We start from the raw sequence: 20,363 nt of genomic DNA, 5'->3' as shown, positions 1-20,363 counted from the left end.
CAAAATTTCAGAGATTTAAAATAGTTGATTTTATTTATTTATTTTTTTTTTACACATTTGCTTTGCTAGTGAGTATCTGATTTCAGGTTCATAAAATAAAGCAACCAATATGTTTTATACTTGAAATATTTAAATTGTGACCTCAATAAATACAGATGAAAACTGAGTTAATATTTTAATTTAGATTTTCTTAACAAACTTTGTGACCATGATAAATATAAGGAAAATATTCTTATAAAGAAGGGTCCATTAACATCCTCTTGCAAAGTTCAAACATTTAGAAATTTTATTTTGACAGTCATAAGCAGCACTTAATCCTTCATTTACAATATTTATTATATTTCTCCATTAATTATTTTTACATTAAAAAGTTACAACTGGTACCTGAATTGGACATCTTCAGCCTAGGTGTCTGCATTACACCACTGAACGTGTGAATCCCACAGCAATTGGACTGTCTGTGGAACACAGTGTACAATTTCAGTAGCCTTTATATAACTTGCTTTTTGATCTAAATAGATTTTAAAACAACTGCTATACACAACTGAGGATGCATTACTTCAAAATAGTCACACTGCATTGCTTAAGCAGTATGCTGTGTCCTAAAGGCAATAGAATTATCTGCACGAATCACTTTGTTCACATGAGATAGGCAACTTCATTAGTGAGACATTTTAAGCACACGTAAATTTTTTTTATGCAAAAAAAATAAATTAATAAATAAATGTAATGAATAAATAAAGCAGGAGTGCTTTTTTTCAGCTAGCAAAATTTCACTGTTTTAATTTAGCAAGATGGAATATTTTCAGAACCATGTTCTTATGAACTGTTTTATTTATATTTTCTTCTAAACATATTTCTAAAGTTCAGTGGGAGAGTGTTAAATCACTTGATAGCAAATTTCTCTGATTGTGATATTAAAATATTAAGAAATCAAACCAAATGAGAACATATCTGGTATTAAAACAAAAGAAAGAAATATCTCACTAAGATAATCTTAGTGTAAGTGGACTAGCAAGGTAAATCATGTTAACTAACTTTTGTTCTGTTTCTAAGATGAGGCTTTCTTTGATTATAAAAATAGCCACAGCAGATACAAATGACACACCTAATTGTACGATACAACTTTCTACATTGTGCAATATTTTAGTACAAAAACTGTACATTTAAAACATACATTATTGGAATACATATTATTGAAAACTTCTTGCAATATGATAAAAAATTAGATCAGTACATTCAAATGATTTCCATTTAAAGGCTAAATACAGAAGTAAAAACAAAGGTCTTTTTTGATTTTTATGCACTCGAGATTTGAGATGAGGTTTTCAATTACAAAAATATTGAACAGCCAAGATCACCAAGCCTACATCCCATAATCAATTAGTGCAAGAGCCAGCAAACAATTAATCACAGAAAAATAAAAAACAATTCTTTAAAAATAATAAAAATATATTTTTTTAAAAATTATTTTTATAAACTTAAGTTCTCACTTGAACTAGTCATAATATTTCTTGTTGTTATTGTGTTTAATGACACAAGGGCTACGGAGGCAAAATTGTGTCTATTCGTAGTTTAATTGCATTGTATATAGTTATTAAATTATATACTCTTGTATAGGCCAATATTAAAAGTTCTTCAAATATTTTCATTGTTTCCTAGGATATGAGATAAATTATGGATACGTTAAGCCTGGAAACTGATTGAAAAAAGTGTTTGACCAGATGGTTGAATATAAGGAATAATCAAGAAAAAAATGGCAGACTGTAAGCTGACTGTTACAGGATGAGCATTGGGGTGGGTTTTCTCCCAATAACAGGAAGAGATAATATTTCTTAGATATTCAGCTAAAATGCCATTAGTAGGATGAGAAATTCTGAACTCTTGTGTGTGATATTTGGAGTGACAGTGAAAGTTCTGTTTAGTTCAATATGTTTATATCAGTTGACATTTTCAAGTATAAAATTCTCAAAGAGCAGTATGCAACCTGAATGACTTTGATTTTTCATGGTGTATTGGGAACTTAGGCCACGATGTACCAACCAGAATTACAGCTTAGAACTTGAAACATTGCTTATGACTGTCTGTTATACATAGTAAACTAGTAAAACAAAAGCAATGTCAGATATCTCGCTAATTTGGTTCTAGTCATTTTTGAAATGATCAAGACCAAATTAGTAAGTGTAAGGGACCATATATCTATAATAGTGTTAAAAATGCAACTTTTCGAATGTCTCATATGCAAAAAAAAAAAAAAAAAAAAAAATTCTGGTTGACAATTCTGTACACTTTTATTTATCCTTTTGAATATATGGAGTCTAACTGTGTTTAAAATGACATTTGTTTTAAGAATCAACTTACTTGTCCATAATTTTTTTCCTTAGTTCATACTAGAAGACCAGGTTCTGACTAGGAATTAAATGGGAGGTGGGGGAGGGGAATCAATAAAGTTAAAACAAGAGATAGAAATAATGCAATCTTTGTGGGAATTTAGTTTATGAATGAATAATTTAATAGTTCCTCAGTGATGACCATTTGCTGACCCCTGTTTCACTATAAAAAGATCCATAAAATTGAATATATGATATTGTCAATTTGTTGAAACATGATTAATATCCATAAAACATCTAGAAATAATGCCAATATAAAACAAATGGATGAAGCCTATAGAAAGGTGTTTTGCATACATCTTGATATGACTTCACTTTCCATAGAAATTATACTAATCAAGTAATGTTTTATTTCTTGACTTGTTTGACTTTGTATATTTTTAGGTTTTTATTTGTATGTTTTAACTGATTTTATTATATTTAGTATGTACACATTCCATCGAATTTAGGCAATATTTTGGAAATATGATTAAGCAATGCTATGCTTTTGCAAGGCCTCAACCATTTGTTTTATATTGGTGTCATTTTATAAAGAAGTTTATATCAATATATCTTCCAATTTTCAAAGCCTTTTTACATGTGAATCTCACAATAAATCAAATTAATACAGCATATTTCAAATGCATTTCAGCTTGAATGCTAATTATAAAGGCAAAGAGAAAAAATTAATTATTTACCACAGAAAGTGCTGGTTTCTTCAAAACCCAGGGAACAGACAGGCCACCTTTGCTACATTTCTGACCTTCTGTATCACAAACTGTATCTTCTGGACAGCAGTGTATATGATCCTCACAGCATTTAGCATTGGGTGTTGGACAACAGCCCCATTCACCATTAGGCAACTTACAGCAAGTATTACCTGATGGACACTTCTCCTCACTTTCAGGACAAGGGACATCTTCTGAATACAAGGATTCAGTGTCAAGGCGGTTATCTATCTCCGAAAATGTATTTTTTTCAGTTCTTGTTTCAACAGACAATACGTGTGAATTAAATGCAAAATCTAATGATATACAGCGATAATATACACTATCACAATATGTATGAGGAGGACAGCAATGCTGTCCTCCTGAACAGCAGACTGCATTTGGAATAGGACAACATCCATATCTGCCTGAGCCTTGATAACAACATGTATTATAATTAGGACATTGATATTGACCTCCAGGACAGATAACTGAAGTCAAATTCCCTTTATGTTGAATTGTAATCATATCTATATCCTCCATTCCTTGGTAGCATGTACCTGAAGCAGTATCACAGATGTATCCACCTGGACAGCAATGCAAGCCATCTGCACAACACACTGCATTAGGAAGAGGGCAGCACCCATAACTACCATTTTCTAGTGAACAACAAGTGAACCCTACAGAAAATGTTAATTTTCATTAGGTACTTTAGTGGTCAACAGGTAAAAACAACGAAAAAAAAACTTTACAGAGCATTATAATGGAACTGTTACACAAATGTTGTTCAAGTATAATGTTTGAAAAATCCCCCCCCCCAATTCTGTAAATAAAATTATATACCTCAACTTGCAGTTTCAGAATCAACTGTCAAGACCAAAGGATAGGCAAATCCATCCCTTTGTCTCAGAACAACCCATTAAGAGGCACCTCCGTAGCCAGGTGGGAAGGAGCAGCGGTGCGTAGCATATGCTTCTTGATTAGACCGGGGTTCGAGCCCATCACCACCAAATACGGAGGATGCGGAAAGGTCAGGGAATGACCACCGCATATCCCGGAGCAATATGGCCTTAGTTGCTAATGCTCCTAAAAACTAAATAAACAAACAACAACAAACAACCCATTAAGAAATTCCCATAGACTAATGCTAAAATGAGCTGGGACATTGTTTTGCTGAAACCACACCTGACCAAATACCCCACTGTACGAACCATTCCCATTACATGTTAGCATTAGTAGAGGCATATGATGCAAGAAAGCATGCTTATTCAGCATCAGCCAAAAAAAAAAAAAAAAAAACACACACACCACTCCCATTTCACCCCTCCGTTCGCTCGAAATACCTGTCCAGTTCAGCCTTAAATTTGTTTAGGCTATCAAACTTCAACAACAAGTGATGGAAGTCGGTTCCACCAACCGACTTCCATCACTTGTTGTTGACTTGTTAAGTTAACTTGTCAGGTTAAGTTAACTTGTTTGATTAAGTGGTACTCTCAAAGAAATATGGATTGAAAGTGCATGACAAACATTGCAGACTACATAACATGTGGTGGGTTGTTTTTCAATTCCTCAAAGTATGGGTTCTACTCATTACACATATACTGGGGAATATTATTTTTCCAAGAATATTTGGCAAAGCTTTCAGGAAACAATCACAGGTTTCATATTACGTCTGCATACTATGCTACTCAATTCATTAAAAAATGAAGGGCAAAATTGAAATTGATGTGGGATTTACTTATGGATGTAACTACTATCAAAAGTAAGGAAAAGGGATTTTACTTTCATAAAAGCGACTACAGCAGTCTTGTTTGTTATTTGTCTATCTGAGGAATAACCATTTATCACAACCCTCTGCTTCCTGCCCTGAAGCCATCCAGCTATCCATCTAAGGATTTTCCCTGTGATTCCAACCTGTTCCAGCTTATAAAGTAACTGCTCAAATGGGACCGAGTCAAATGCTTTGCTGAAATCCAAACGAAAAATGCAATGTCGAAATTATTCACAAAGTCTAGCTCTTGAGTGACACTGTCAAAATAGCTAACCAGATTAGTTAAACATGATTTTCACTTTACAAAACCATGCTGAGTATCCTTCAGAATTCCATTTCTATCTAAATGATCCTGAATTCCAAATTTGATCATTGTCTCCATGATTTTCCCTACTACTGAAGTTAGACTAACCATCTGGTAATTTCCCATTTCACTCTTAGAACTGCCCTTAAGTATTGGAGACACATTGGCACTTTTCCAATTTAACAGAATCACTCCCGAGTCCAGTGATGATCGCATAATTAGCCTCAGTGGTTCAATGCACTCACTTGCTACCTCCCTTAAGATTATTAGCATTAGCAGAGGCATATGATGCAAGAAAGCAAGCTTATGCAGCATGAGCCAAAAAAAAAAAAAACGCTCTAATTTCACCCCTCCCTTCATTCCAAATACCTGTCCAGCTCAGCCTTAAATTAATTTAGGCTATCAACTTCCACAACAAAAGATGGAAGTCTGTTCCACCAATCAACTATTTGCTGGCTAAAGGCAAACTTCCACACATCTATCCTACAACTGTCTTTCCTCAATTTGAATTTATGCCCTCTCAGGTGATTATTCTGAGCAAGAGGAAGAATCCCATCAGCATTGAGCATGCTTAAACCATTCAAGGCTTTATACACCTCAATCAGATCACCTCACAGGTGATCTGATTGAGGGTATTTGCCATCAACTCCAGGGGCCTTACTGGCCTGTAGGTTTGAAAGTTTTTTTCATTAAATAAACATGTGAAATTTCAACATCATTAATTAATTTTTTTCAACTTCACTCCCATAATTTCTCATTGACATAAAGGTTTTTCTTCTGTAAATATCGATGCAAATTAACTGTTGAGTTCATCTGCAACTTCAGCTGGGGTATCTAATACTATCCCACATCCATTACATAAGAGTCCAATCTGGTTTGTTCTTCTCTTCTCTGCATTTATATATATGAAGAATTCCTTATCCTCCCTCTTTGCTCTTTTTTCCAGTGATTTCTCATAATCTGCCTTTGCCAGCTTAACCTTTTCTGTGGCACTATTACAGATAAATTTGTAGCTGTTATTGGCTTCAGTACTTTTTATTGCTCTAACTTTTCCATGCTGTCTTTTTCTGCTCAAGTAATCCGGCAACTTCATTATTCATCCAACTTGAATCCTCTTTATGGAGTATTTTTTTAGTGGTATATATGGATTCAAGGCTTCTGTGATTAATGTTTTAAAGGTATACCATGCTCAATTGTATTTGCTCTCTGTGAGATATCTACCCAGTTAATAGAGGCTATGTAGCACCTTAAGCCATCGTAATTTCCTTTCCTGAAGTTATAACCAATATCTTTGCCTTTAACTACTGCTACCCTCTTTCCGTTCACCACAGAACTCTGTAATCACTTCCTGCTATTGGTTCCTGTACTGTCAGCCTTATTATGTCATCTGGTTCATGGGTGATGATGATGTCTAGAGTACTCTTTTCCCTGACATGTTGATACAAATAGCAATCATTTAGTTGATTTAAATATTTTGTCCCCCTTGTGGAGTTTCCTTCCCATTTGCTTCAATCAATTAGAGGCAAATTAAAATCACCCATAAGACATTCACACTAACTTGCCCATTCTATTTGCATGTAGAGGCTCTCATCATAATCTTCACAATCACATTGTGAAACCAGAGAAAGTAATACTCTCGATCTGGTTATCAGCAGTGATCATTCACATATTAGGAATTTGCAGATAAAAGAACCACTAGGTGGCAGTGATCACAGTGTACTGACGTGGGATTTACTTAAAGATTTAATTACCATCAGGGGTAAAGGAAAGGGTTTTTGCTTCCGTAAAGGCGAGTACAGTGGTCTCCGACAGTTTTTAAATTCTGTACAGTGGGATCAACTGACGATGTTACTAACAGTAAATTCTAAGTGGGAAGCATTCAAGGAATTAATCGTGGATGCTACTAAAAGTTTCATACCTATTAAGAAATATTGTTCAAGGTTTAAGCCTAAATGGTTGTCAAATGAACTAACGAGACTCGTAACAGAGAAGAAAAATGCATGGGATGCATATAAATTATCAAGCGACTCAGAAGCCTATGGCAGATATAAGTTAATCTGTAATCAGGTCACAAAAGAGGTTCGGCAGGCGAAGGCAGATTACGAGAAATCCTTGGCAAAAGATGCTAAGAAAAACAGCAAGGATTTCTTTACTTATATAAACTCTAAAAGAAAGGGGATGAATCTGATTGGTCCACTTGACATTGATGGTTCGACTGTTGATGATCCTGCTCAGATAGCAAACAAACTGAATGAGTATTTTGCATCTACATTCACACATGAGGAATTATTAAGGTTTCAAAATGGCAGAAGGTTATCAAATTGTAGCAGGATACTTAATGATTTTGTAATAACTGAGAGCAAAGTGGAAGAGAAACTGTTGAAGTTAAACATAAGAAAAGCACCTGGGGTGGATGGGATCTAACCAGTTATATTAAAGGAGGCGGCAAAGCAACTAAGCAAACCCTTAGCCATAATTATGAGAGCATCCTTGGACTCAGGGGAGGTTCCCACGAACTGGAGAAGTGCAAATGTATCCCCAATTCACAAAGGGGGATCGAAGGGTGACACGAGTAATTACAGACCAGTTAGTTTAACTTCTGTTCCGGGTAAAATAATGGAGTCGCTGGTTAAAGATGCATTGCAGGATCATCTAGACAAGACTGCAGCAATAATTCAGACACAGCATGGGTTTCTTAAGGGAAAGTCTTGTCTGACAAATTTGATAGGATATTATGATGCGGTTACAAAGGAACTGGATGCAAAAAATAATTTTGATATCATATATTTGGATTTCAGGAAAGCTTTTGACACTGTTGCGCATGGAAGACTATTGTACAAATTGGAGCAGAATGGTATTAAGGGTAAGTTGCTACAATGGATAAAAGGATGGTTAAGTGCGAGAAGACAGAGGGTGGTAATCAATGGGTGCTGCTCTTCTTGGACTAATGTTATTAGTGGAGTCCCACAGGGCTCGGTGTTGTGTCCACTGTTGTTTTGTATATTTATCAATGATATTGATGAAGGTATATCAGGCTTAGTGTCGAAGTTTGCAGATGATACAAAGGTTGGCAGGGTTGTTAATGACAGTGTGCTACTGCAACAGGATCTAGATAATTTGGGCAGATGGGCTAAGAAGTGGCAACTGAAGTTTAACCTTGACAAATGTAAAGTACTGCATATGGGTAGAAAATGAAAAAGACCTGGGAGTAATTGTGCAGTCAGATATGAAGTTTTCTGAGCAATGCAGACAGGCTGCCAGGGCAGGTCATGGGGTTTTGTCAATGATATATAGGAATTTTGCTAACAGGGAAAAGGAGGTGATTATCCCTCTGTATAAGGCAATAGTTAGGCCACGCCTTGAGTACTGCATACAGGTCTGGAAGACTCATTTTAGGAAGGATGCAGATTTACTTGAGCGTGTACAGAAAAGTGCAACAAGATTGGTGAGGGGAATGAAGGAATCCTCTTTTCAAGAGAGGCTTAAGTTCTGCAAATTGCAGTGGCTGGAGACTAGGCACCTGCGTGGTGATCTGATTGAGGTGTATAAGGCCTTGAATGGGTTCAGCACGCTGAATTCTGATGGGATCCTTCCACTTGTTCAGATTACGAACCTAAGGGGGCATAAATTCAAATTAAGAAAGGACAGAACAAACTTCCATCTGTCGTTGTGGAAGTTAATAGGTTGAATAAATTTAAGGAGGAACTGGACAGGCATTTGGAGGGAATGGTGTGATTTTTTTTTTTTTTTTTTTTGGCTGATGCTGCATAAGCTCATACATTTGCTTCCTTGCATCACATGCCACTACTACTACTACTACTACTACATGGCCTGTAGATTACTTCCACTCTCATTATACCTTTGCTTCCAACTATCTCACACACCATACAGATACAGATTCTACAGGGTGTCTCAAAAATATTGGTACAAACGTTTAGGGGAGGTAGGTAACATCTAAAGGAATGTGAATCGCATAGGAACCCATAACCGGAAACGTCACGGGAAAGTAGTAGCAGAGGCACAAGAAGCAGAAATGACACAAGACAGTAATTAGTGCCAAACATTTATTTGACATAATATTAACAATGGAGTATGAGATGGATGCATTTCGTGATGTTACAACAGATGCGCGAAGGTTCCACCATGAGATGCAATGCATGCGTGACACCGACGCAGAATGGACTGGCGGACATGGTCGAACACACCTGGTGTTTCTTTGACAGTAGCAGCAGCGTAGACGAGTCTCACCACGAGATCCATTTCTGTCTCCACAGGCGATTCATACATGATAGATTTGAGGGGCCCCACTGAAAGAAATCAAGGCTCGATAAATCAGGTGAGTGTGCGGGCCAGGCAAATGGTCCACCACAGCCAATCAATCGATGCCCAAAACACCTGTTCAAATGGTCACGAACACACCTTCTATAATGGACAGGTGGCCTGTCATGTTGAAACCAAATATTGCATCTCACAATTGCTGGAACATCGTCAAGTAACCCTGGTAGAACTTATTCAAGAAAGATCCGATATTTAGTGGAGTTCGTGCCGGATGGTAACAGGTATGGGCCGACTAAGCAGTCACCGACCATACCTGCCCAAATATTTATTGCGAAGCGATGTTGTGCCACATGGGGGTGCACACCGTGTGGGTTGTCATGAGCCCACACATGACCATTGTGCTGATTGAATAAGCCTTCCAGAGTGAAATAAGTCTCATCCGTGAACAAAACATAGGCTGGAAAATTCAAGTCTTGAACATTTTCTTGGAGAAACCACTGCGCAAAAGCCACACGTGCAGGATGATCTTGGGGGAGCAGTAACTGAACCCTTTGGAGATGAAAAGGGTGTAAGGAATCGTTGTACCAGACACACTGTACACTGCATGTTCGTGTCAGACGGCACCTGGGATTTCTCCCATCTCCACTGTACACTGCAATGAGACACTCCTAAGGCAGAGGCAACAGCACATGTGCTGGTAGTAGGATTATTCTGGACGGCATTCTACACACTTTCTTCCATGGCGGGAGTTCGTGTCGAACGTGATCTGCCCACACTACTCCTGTTACCTCTAAATGACCCATAATTGCACAAATTTTGATGCACATGCGCAACAAACGGTCGTCCGGTACATGTCTGTCTGAGAAGCTTTCTCCATAAATTCATTGAGCGGCTCGTCCATTGCCCTCTACTAATCCATACGCTAGGTGCATGTCTGCCAGCTCACAGTTCATATATCGATGCATGCTCTTCATTCAGCAACTACTGCTTGAATGAGTAAACCAGAAATTTTCCCTCTCGCGAACTGATGAACAGTGCCGTCTACCAACTTACGGTGACGTTTCCAGTTATGTGTTCTTATGCAATTCACATTCCTTTAGATGTTACCTACCTCGCTCAAACGTTTGTACCAATACTTTTGAGACACCCTGTATATTAGCATGCGAAACATCTGAATCCAGGAAGGCTTTCGTCGTGCTCAGGCTGCTTTTGATAAGAAGCATGACCCTACCACCCCTTCTATCTTCCCTATCCTTCCTAATACATTATACATACCATACTGAAACTTGTCGTCCCCTATTTCTTAGTGGCACCATGATGGATGAAAGAGTGAGATGAGCAATTACAGACCTGTTAGACTTTCCAGTTTGTCTGTTAGATTTTCCCATTGTATAAGGCAATAATTAGACCACATCTTGAGTAGTCAATATAGTGTGTTACCACACTCAGGGTAGTGAAGAATGAAAAAGACTTCAACAGAATAGACAATCTGCCAGGACAGTTGACAGAGTTTTGTCAATGATATATAGGAATTCTGCCAGCAGGGATAAGGAGGTAATTATCCTATTATAAAAGGAAATGGTTAGGCTGCATCTTTAGTAGTGCATACAGGTCTAGAAACCTCACTTTAGGAAGGAGGTGGATCTGTTGTAATATGTGCAGTAATGAGGTTAGTGAGAGGAACCAAAGCTTCCTCTTACCACAAATGGCTTCACAGTTCTGAAAATCGCAGAGCCTGGAGACTAGGCACCTGTGAGAAGATCTAATCAAGGTGTTTAAGACTTTGAATGGATTTAATAAATTAATGCCGATGGTATCCTTACTCCTTACTCTTTTCCAGACTACACACATGAGAAGCATAAATTCAAATTGGGGAAGGGTGGTTGCAGATAAGAGATGTAGAAATTTGCTTTCAGCCAGAAGGTAGTTGATTGCAGAAAAAAATTCCCATCTGGTGTCGTAGATGGTGGTTAGTTTAATACTAAAATGATTTTGTGATCACATCATTTTTCCTTTCAATGAGACTTTCTCTTTTGACTGTTTCTGAAATGATTTCTTTGGTGAACAATCTAAAGATGCAAGTCATGTGAGTGGACTGTAGTACATATTCTTTAGTGGTGCTGTCTAACTGAATCTTGTTCTGAAATCATCCTAGATATGTTTCATGATTTTAAATGTAAATTGTTTTTTTATGAGTCTATTACTACCGTTTGCACCAAAGTGTAAGCAGATACCTGGAATAAGCAAAAACTGCTATACAGAAAGATCAGAATTATCTGATCCTGTAAGCTACTCAAGGATGACCCAAGCAACAACGTACTCTTACAAGATGGCACAACCCATCACTTCTACAGGTATGGTCAAAGCTGTTTCAATTTCTATATTCCAGGTCAATGGATAAGGGAGCAGGTCCAATTCTGTAGTCAGCCCACTCACTGGACCTCAAAATATTGGACTTCTTTTTTTTGGGTTATCAAGGACTAAACATACAAGCTCCCTTTCCAAAGGATGTGAACAACTTGAAGGGAAGGATCACCGCAACAATCAACATAGTTAAGCACCAGGCATGATGATTGTTGCAGAACATCTGGCTAGAAATTGATTACTGTTGAAATGTATTCCACATTATTGTTGGAATGTCATATGAAAATGTAACAGTTATTTCTCTGAAACATAGCTTCTTTTGTAATAGGAGAATATTAGTTTGTATTAATATTTTCCTGGTACAATGATGATTCTAAGAAAACTAAAAAAGTTACAAAGCACCAAATGGATGAAGCCCCTTTTTGACTTATCATATTAGCATTAATAAAGGCACATGATGCAAGAAAGCAAGCTTATATAGCATCAGCAAAAGAAAAAAAAAACAACCCTTCTCATTTCACCCATGAATCTATTTAAGCTATCAATTTCTACGACAGATGGAAGTTTGTTCCAGCAATCAACCACCCGCTGGCTAAAGGCAAACTTCCACACATCTATCCCACAACCGTCTTTCCTCAATTTGAATTTATGCCCTCTCAGGCGATTATTCTGAGCAAGAGGATGAATCCCATCCGCATTAAGCCAGCTCAACCCATTCAAGGCCTTGTATGCCTCAATCAGATCACCTTGCAGGTGCTTAGTCTCCAGATGCTGCAAACGAATTTAAGCCTCTCCTGGTGAAAGAACCCCTTTGTTCCTCTCGCCAATCTTGTTGAATTTCTCTTTACTCGCTCTAGCAACTTTACATCCTTCTTAAAATGAGGCCTCCAAACCTGTATACAGTACTCAAGGTGTGGCCTGACCATTGCCTTATACAATGGGATAATCACCTCCTTTTCTCTGCTAGAAAAATTCCTGTATATCATTGACAAGACACCATGAGATTATCTTGCAGACCATCTGCACTGCTCAGAAAACATATTTGCCTGCACAATTACCCCCAGGTCCTTTTCACTCTCTACCACTGTCAGTGTAGTACCACACAGTTGATACGTTAGTCTGGGGTTACTGCGTCCCATATGTAGTACTTTACATTTGTCAATGTTAAACTTCAGTTGCCACCTCTCGCCCATCTACTCAACTTTTCTAGATCCTGTTGCCAGAGTGTACTGTCATTAATGTCATTAGCAACACTGCCGACCTTTGTATCTTCTGCAAACTTTGACCTTAAGCCTGACATACCATCATCAATATCATTAATAAATACAGAAAACAACAATGGACCCAACACTGAACCCTGGGGGACTATACTAATAACATTAGCCCACAAAGAGCAGTGTCCATTGATTACCACTCTGTCTTCTCCCACTGAACCATCCCTTTATCCATAGCAGCAATTTGCCTCCAATGCCACACTGCTCCAATTTGTGCAGCAGTGTTCCATGTGCAACAGTACAACAGCCTTTCTAAGATCCAAATATATAACATCAAAATTATTCCTTGCATCCAGTTCCTTTGTGCCACATCATAGCATCCAAACAAATTCGTCAGACAAGACTTCCCCTTAACAAACCCATGCTATGTCCGATCTATAACTGAAGTCTTGTCTAGATGATCTTGCAGTGCTTCTTTAACCAGTGCCTCCATTAATTTCCCTGCAACAGAAGTTAAACTAATAGGTCTGTAATTAATTGTGTCACCCTTTAATCCTCTTTTGTGAATTGGGGTCACATTTAGACATCTCCAGTCCATGGTTACCTCTCCTGAGTCCAAGGAAGCTCTCATAATTATGGCTAAGGGTTTATTTACTTCCTCTGCTACCTCCTTTAATATAACTGGATAGATCTCATCCACCCCAGGTGCCTTTATTATGAATATCTTCAACAATTTCTCCTCCACTTTGCTCACAGTTATTACAAAATCATCTAGCTCACTGCCAGAGTTTAATTCACCTCTGGCATTCCTCTCCCTGAATAACTTCTCATGTATGAATGTAGATGAAAAATACTCATTTAGTTTGTTTGCTACCTGAGCAGGATGGATCATCAACAGTTGAACCATCAATATCAAGTGGACCAATCTGAAAAATAGACATCCTCCTAGAGTTTACATAAGTAAAGAACTCTGCTGTTTTTCTTTGCATCCTTTAACAAAGATTTCTCGTAATCTGCCTTTGCCTGCCTAACTTCCTTTGCGACTTGGTTACAGACCGGCTTATATCTATCATAGGCGTCAGTGTCACTTGTTAATTTATATGTATCCCATGCATTTTTCTTCTCTGCCACATGTCTTATCAGTTCATCTGACATCCATTTAGGCCTACACCTTGAACAATATTTCTTAATTGGTATGAAAAGCTTAGTAGCTTCCAAGATTAATTCTTCAAAAGCTTCCCATTTTGAATTTGCTTTTGGTAACATCATCAGTTGGTCCTACTGTATAGAATTTAAATACAGTCTCAGACTACCGTAATCACCTTTACGAAATCAAAAACCCTTCCATTAACCCCTGATGGTGGTTACCTCTTTGATTAAATCCTACTTCAGCACATTGTGATCCCTGCCACCTAGTGGTTCCTTTAACAGTAGATTCTTAATAGTATTAGTAGTGGCACGTGATGCAAGAAAGCAAGTGTATGAGCTTATGAAGCATCAACCAAAAAAAATAAATAACGCCATTCCCTCCAAATGCCTGTGCAGTTCCTCCTTAAATTTATTCAACCTATAAACTTCCACAACGACAGATGGAAGTTTGTTCCAGCAATTAACCACTCGCTGGCTAAACGCAAATTTCCACACATCTATTCTACATCTGTCTTTTCTTAATTTAAATTTATGTCCCCTTACGTTCGTAATCTGAACAAGTGGAAGGATCCCATCAGAATTCAGCCTGCTGAACCCATTCAAGGCCTTATACACCTTAATCAGATCACTGCACAGGTGCCTAGTCTCCAGCCACTGCAATTTGCAGAACTTTAGCCTCTCTTGGTAAGAGGATCCCTTCATTCTCCTCACCAATCTTGTTGGCCTTCTCTGTACATCACATTCAAGCAAATCGACATCCTTTATAAAATGAGGCCTCCAGACCTGTACGCAGTACTCAGGGTGTGGCCTGACCATTGCGTTATACAAAGGGGCAATCATCTTTTCCCTGCTAACAAAATTCCTATATATAATTGACAAAACCCCATGACCTGCCCTGGCAGCCTGTCTGCATTGCTCAGAAAACTTCATATCTGACTGCACAATTACTCCCAGGTCTTTCATTTTCTACCACCTTAAGTGTAGTACCACACAGTTGGTACGTTTCTCTGGGGTTACTTCTACCCATATTGAGTACTTTGCATTTGTCAAGGTTAAACTTCAGTTGCCACTTCTTAGCCCATCTGCCCAAATTATCTAGATCCTGTTGCAGTAGCACACTGCCATTACTGTCATTAACAACCCTGCCAACCTTTGTATCATCTGCAAACTTCAACACTAAGCCTGATATACCTTCATCAATATCATTGATAAATATACAAATCAACAGTGGACCCAACACCGAACCCTGTGGGACTCCACTAATAACATTAGTCCAAGAAGAGCAGCACCCATTGATTACCACCCTCTGTCTTCTCACACTTAACCATCCTTTTATCCATTGTAGCAACTTACCCTTAATACCATTCTGCTCCAATTTGTACAATAGTCTTCCACGTGCAACAGTGTCAAAAGCTTTCCTGAAATCCAAATATATGATATCAATAATATTTTTTGCATCCAGTTCCTTTGTAACCACATCATAATATCCTATAAAATTTGTCAGACAAGACTTTCCCTTAAGAAACCCATGCTGTGTCTGAATTATTGCTGCAGTCTTGTCTAGATGATCCTGCAATGCATCTTTAACCAGTGACTTCATAATTTTACCCATAACAGAAGTTAAACTAACTGGTCTGTAATTACTCGTGTCACCCTTCCATCCCCCTTTCTGAATTGGGGATACATTTTCACATCTCCAGTCCGTGGGGACCTCCGCTGAGTCCAAGGATGCTCTCATAATTATGGCTAAGGGTTTGCTTAGTTGCTTTGCTGCCTCCTTTAATATAACTGGATAGATCCCATCCACCCCAGGTGCCTTTCTTATGTTTAACTTCAATTTCTCCTTCACTTTGCTCTCAGTTATTACAAAATCATTAAGCACCCTGCTACAATTTGATAACCTTCTGGCATTTTCAAACCTTAATAACTCCTCATGTGTGAATGTAGATGCAAAATACTCATTCAGTTTGTTTGCTATCTGAGCAGGATCATCAACAGTCGAACCATCGATATCAAGTGGGCCAATCAGATTCATCCCCTTCCTTTTAGAGTTTATATAAGTAAAGAAATCCTTGCTGTTTTTCTTAGCATCTTTTGCCAAGGATTTCTCATAATCCGCCTTCGTCTGCCTAACCTTTGTGACCTGATTACAGACTAGCTTATATCTGCCATAGGCATCTGAGTCGCATGATAATTTATATGCATCCCATGCATTTTCCTTCTCTGTCACGAGTCTCATTAGTTCATTTGATAACCATTTAGGCCTAAATCTTGAACAATATTTCTTAATAGGTATGAAACTTTTAGTAGCATCCACGATTAATTCCTTGAAGGCTTCCCACTTAGAATATTCTGTTGGTAACATCGTCAGTTGATCCCACTGAACAGAATTTAAAAACTGCCTTACATCTTTAACCAGTGAGCCATTTTTTCCCCTGGAACAGAAGTCAACTAACAAGTCTGTAATTACTCATGGCTCCCTTTGTGAACTGGGGATACATTTGCATATCTCGAGTACACATGGACCTCCCCTGAATCTAGGGCTGCTCCTATAATCATGGCTAAAGGTTTGCTTACCTCCTTTGCTGCCTCATTTAATATAACTAGACAGATTCCATGCACCCACGTCTCTTTTTTATGTTTAGCTTCAACAATTTTTCCAATTTTCTCTCAGTTATAACAAAATTATTCAGCTCTCCAAAAGAATTTGACTCACTTTTGGCATCCACATCACTAAAAATTTCTTCATGTGTGAATGTAGGTGCAAAATATCCATTCAGCTTGTACACAACCAGAGCACAATCATCAACATAATGATGATAAAGTTAACAGTTATGACGATAAAATGAAGCTTCAAGTTTTAGACAGGTATGATTTTACAAGAGAAAATCATTTCCTTTATATCAATTAATTGAAAATAATGTGTCACATCCTGTAAATCTTGTGTTAGCAGTATATTAAATAAGTGTTTTATATTTTAATCCTGAGTGAGTTGTGACTTGTATCTTTCTCAGGCTAAGGTTTAAATCAATAAATGAAATTAATTTAATTAAATTGATAATAATATATTTGCAGTTAGAACAATCAAGATGAACACCCCAATTTATTAACTGGTTTCCTTCAAAATCAAATTATAGTTTTTTTAATCAGAAGAAATTTGGTGTGGTTGTAGCAGGTAGTTTGAATAAATTTAGGGAAGAATTAAAACATTATTAGATGGGATGGACAAGTGAGGTGAGTCGTGTTATTTTAGGCATGTTCATGCATATGTATATACCAATGAGCCAAAACATTATGACCAGCGAGTCGTTATGAAAATTGAAGCAACTGCAGGTGAATTACGGTGCATACGGGGGGAGGCACATGGTATAAAATAAACCCAATACTGAACTCCGTTAATCAGTATTACTCTTGTTCTTCAGATGGGAAAGACAGCAGACTTAAGCGAGTTTAACAAAGGCCAAATTGTAATGGCCAGATGAGTAGTTCAGAGCATATCCGAAATGGCATGGCTGGCGGGATGCTCAAGGTCAGGCACAGTTAGTACCTACCAAAAGTGGTCTGAGGAGGGAAAACCAACGAACTGCTGGCAAGGTGTTGGATGACCATGGCTCATCGATGCTCGAAGTGAGCGAAGGCTCTCTCTCCCAGATGGTACGTGGCAACAGAAGGGCAACTGTGGTGCAACTCTTCGGTAATTGAAATGCTGGTGATGGGAGTAATGTGTCACAACACACACAGTACATCGAACCCTGCTGAAAATGGGGCTGCATAGCCACAGGCTGCTCCAAGTGCCCATGCTAACAATGGTTCACTGGCATTAGTACCTACAATGGGTGCACGAGCATCGAAACTGGACCTTGGGTGATTGGAAGAAGGTCACCTGGTCCGATGAATCACGTTTTCTGTTGCACCATGTGCACAGCTGGGTATGTGCGCATCATTTACCTGGGGAAGTGATGGCACCTGGATGAAAACAGGCTGGTGGCGGCAGTGTCATGCTTTGGACGATGTTCTGCTGGGATACCCTGGGTCCAGTCATCCGTGTGCCGGGCATTCTGATGTCTACCACCTACCTAAACATCATTGCTGATCAGGTACACTCTTTCATGGCAACGGTCTTCCCCTCTGGTGGTGCCGTCTTTGAGCAGGATAATGCATCATGCCACACCACCCGGATTGTTTAAGACTGGTTCGCAGAACATTAGGAAGACTTCCAGGTATTGCCTTGGCCTCCAAATTCCCCAGACTTCAATCCCATCGAGCATCCGTGGTCTGCGTTGGAACAGCAACTCCAATCTGCGGCATCTCAACCACAGACATTACAGGAGTTAAAGGATCTGCTGGTTACATGTTGGTACCAGATACCACAAGACACATTTAGAAATCTTGTAGTGTCCATGCCTCAAAAGGTACGAGCTGTTTTGGCTGAACGTGGAGGACCAACATCATATTAGGTAGTTGGTCATAATGTTTTTTGGCTCATTGGTGTATATGTTATCCACCTATTGTCTTTGCCATGTCCATCTGACGGTTTATTCATATTTAACAGAAAGACTCCCAGTGGACGGATTTTCATGCAATTTTGTATTTGGACTTGTTAGAAATATTTGTCAAGCAAACCAAATTTCACTAAAATCAGACAAGAGAAATCTATAAATTATTTGTTTTTTGTATACAATTTGTATAGAAAAAGAAATTAATAGATTAAATGTTGTTTTAATGCGTATTATTAGCTTTTCGGACAGTCTGTGCATGCTTCACGTGTATTGTTATGTAAACCCCAAACACGAGAAGTATCAGAACCTACAGTACTTAGTACCGTGCTTGGGTTGGAGGTTGAGAAGATGAAAGAAGATATTTGTTGACATTGGACTTGAACTTCTGTAGACTAATTTTCAGGAAATATGTATGAAGGAAGGTTGTTCCAGAAAACGGCAGTAGAATGAAAAAACGAGTAAGATGAAAAGTTGGTTCTGTGAGTTTGAAGTTGGACAGTAAATGGATGTTGGCGGAATGTGTTTGGACTGTTTTGAAAGAGAGAGCGGGAATTATAGAAGCCAATTCAGAAGAACAGTGCCCAAGGAAGTATATCCGTAGAAGAGGCATGCAGCAGAAACAGTATGTCTATGAGACAGTGACTGAAGAGACTGTTAGAGATGAATCATTAATTAACCTAACTGCCCTCTTCTGAATGGAATCAAGAAGCCCGAGAGAGGTTTTGGGGGCACCACCCCTAGATGTGGAAACAATATTCCATGGCAGGACGGATTTGCTATTTATACAGAGTGAGCAGCTGTTTGGAAGAAAAGTAACGCCGAGAGCGAAAGAGAAAACCAAGTTTTTTTGATGCAGAGGAAGCAATATTTGTAACATGATTGGGCCAAGAGAGATTAGAAGTCAGGGTAATCCCCAAAAGAGATATATCATTTTGCCTAGAAATCGGAGTGTCACTAAAGATAGGAGCAGAAGAATCCTTTTTGAGAGATATAAGACAAGACTGAGTTTTAGAAGGGTTGAAATCATCTAAGTTGTCTTTGCCCCACTGGAGAATTACCTGAAGATCGGCATTTAAGGAATTAGTAGCAGATTTTCAAGAAGTTGAAGCTGATTGAGCAGGACAAGGTTTCTCAAAATGGAAAGTGGAATGCAATGTGCTATCATTGGCAAAACTATGGATAGGATTTCCAGTCAGTGGAAAAAGGTCATTAATATACAAGAGGAAAAGAGTGGGGGAAAGAACTGAACCTTACAAGACACCGGCATTATTGGAGAAGTTAGAAGACAGAGAGCCATCTACCATCACCCTCAGTGAGCGATCGGAGAGAAAACTGGATAACCAATTACGAAAAACAGTTGGGAAACCATAAGATGGAAGCTTGTTTAGAAGACCTTTATGCCAAACACAATTGAAAGCCTTTGAGATGTCAAGAGCAACTACTTGTGTTCCACCGAACTTTTCCATTGAATTAGTCCATAAATGGGTAACATAAGCCAGAATATCACCAGTGGATCAACACTGACGGAATCCATACTGGCGATCGTTGATCAGATGGAAGGTTTCTATGTAGTTTAAGTTAATTGATTGGCGGTTAATTGATTTCTCCATTACTTTAGAAAGAGTAGAAGTAATTGCAATGGGACGATAATTGGATGGGAGAGATTTGTCAGCCTTTTTAGGAACTGGCTGGATATGAGCCAATTTCC

The 20,363-nt window shown here is 38.3% G+C and overlaps 1 protein-coding gene across 1 annotated transcript in view; it reads right to left on the bottom strand.

The window, feature by feature from the left end:
* Positions 1-2,255: 2,255 nt before the first annotated feature.
* LOC150079306 (progranulin-like) overlaps positions 2,256-20,363 on the bottom strand; it is a 149,650-nt gene continuing 131,542 nt past the window's right edge. The window contains exon 9 of the mRNA XM_090383027.1: positions 2,256-3,756. Within this exon, the coding sequence (XP_090239153.1) occupies positions 3,056-3,756 (701 nt within the window). The 3' untranslated portion in view covers positions 2,256-3,055. The remainder of the gene's footprint in view (positions 3,757-20,363) is intronic.

The sequence above is a fragment of the Mastigoproctus giganteus genome, chromosome 10, assembly GCF_048544385.1.
Source record: "Mastigoproctus giganteus isolate SK-2022 chromosome 10, ASM4854438v1, whole genome shotgun sequence".
NCBI classification, from domain to species: domain Eukaryota; kingdom Metazoa; phylum Arthropoda; class Arachnida; order Uropygi; family Thelyphonidae; genus Mastigoproctus; species Mastigoproctus giganteus.
The sequence above is the reverse complement of the archived record's forward strand: the minus strand, read 5'-3'. Positions and strand labels throughout refer to the sequence as shown.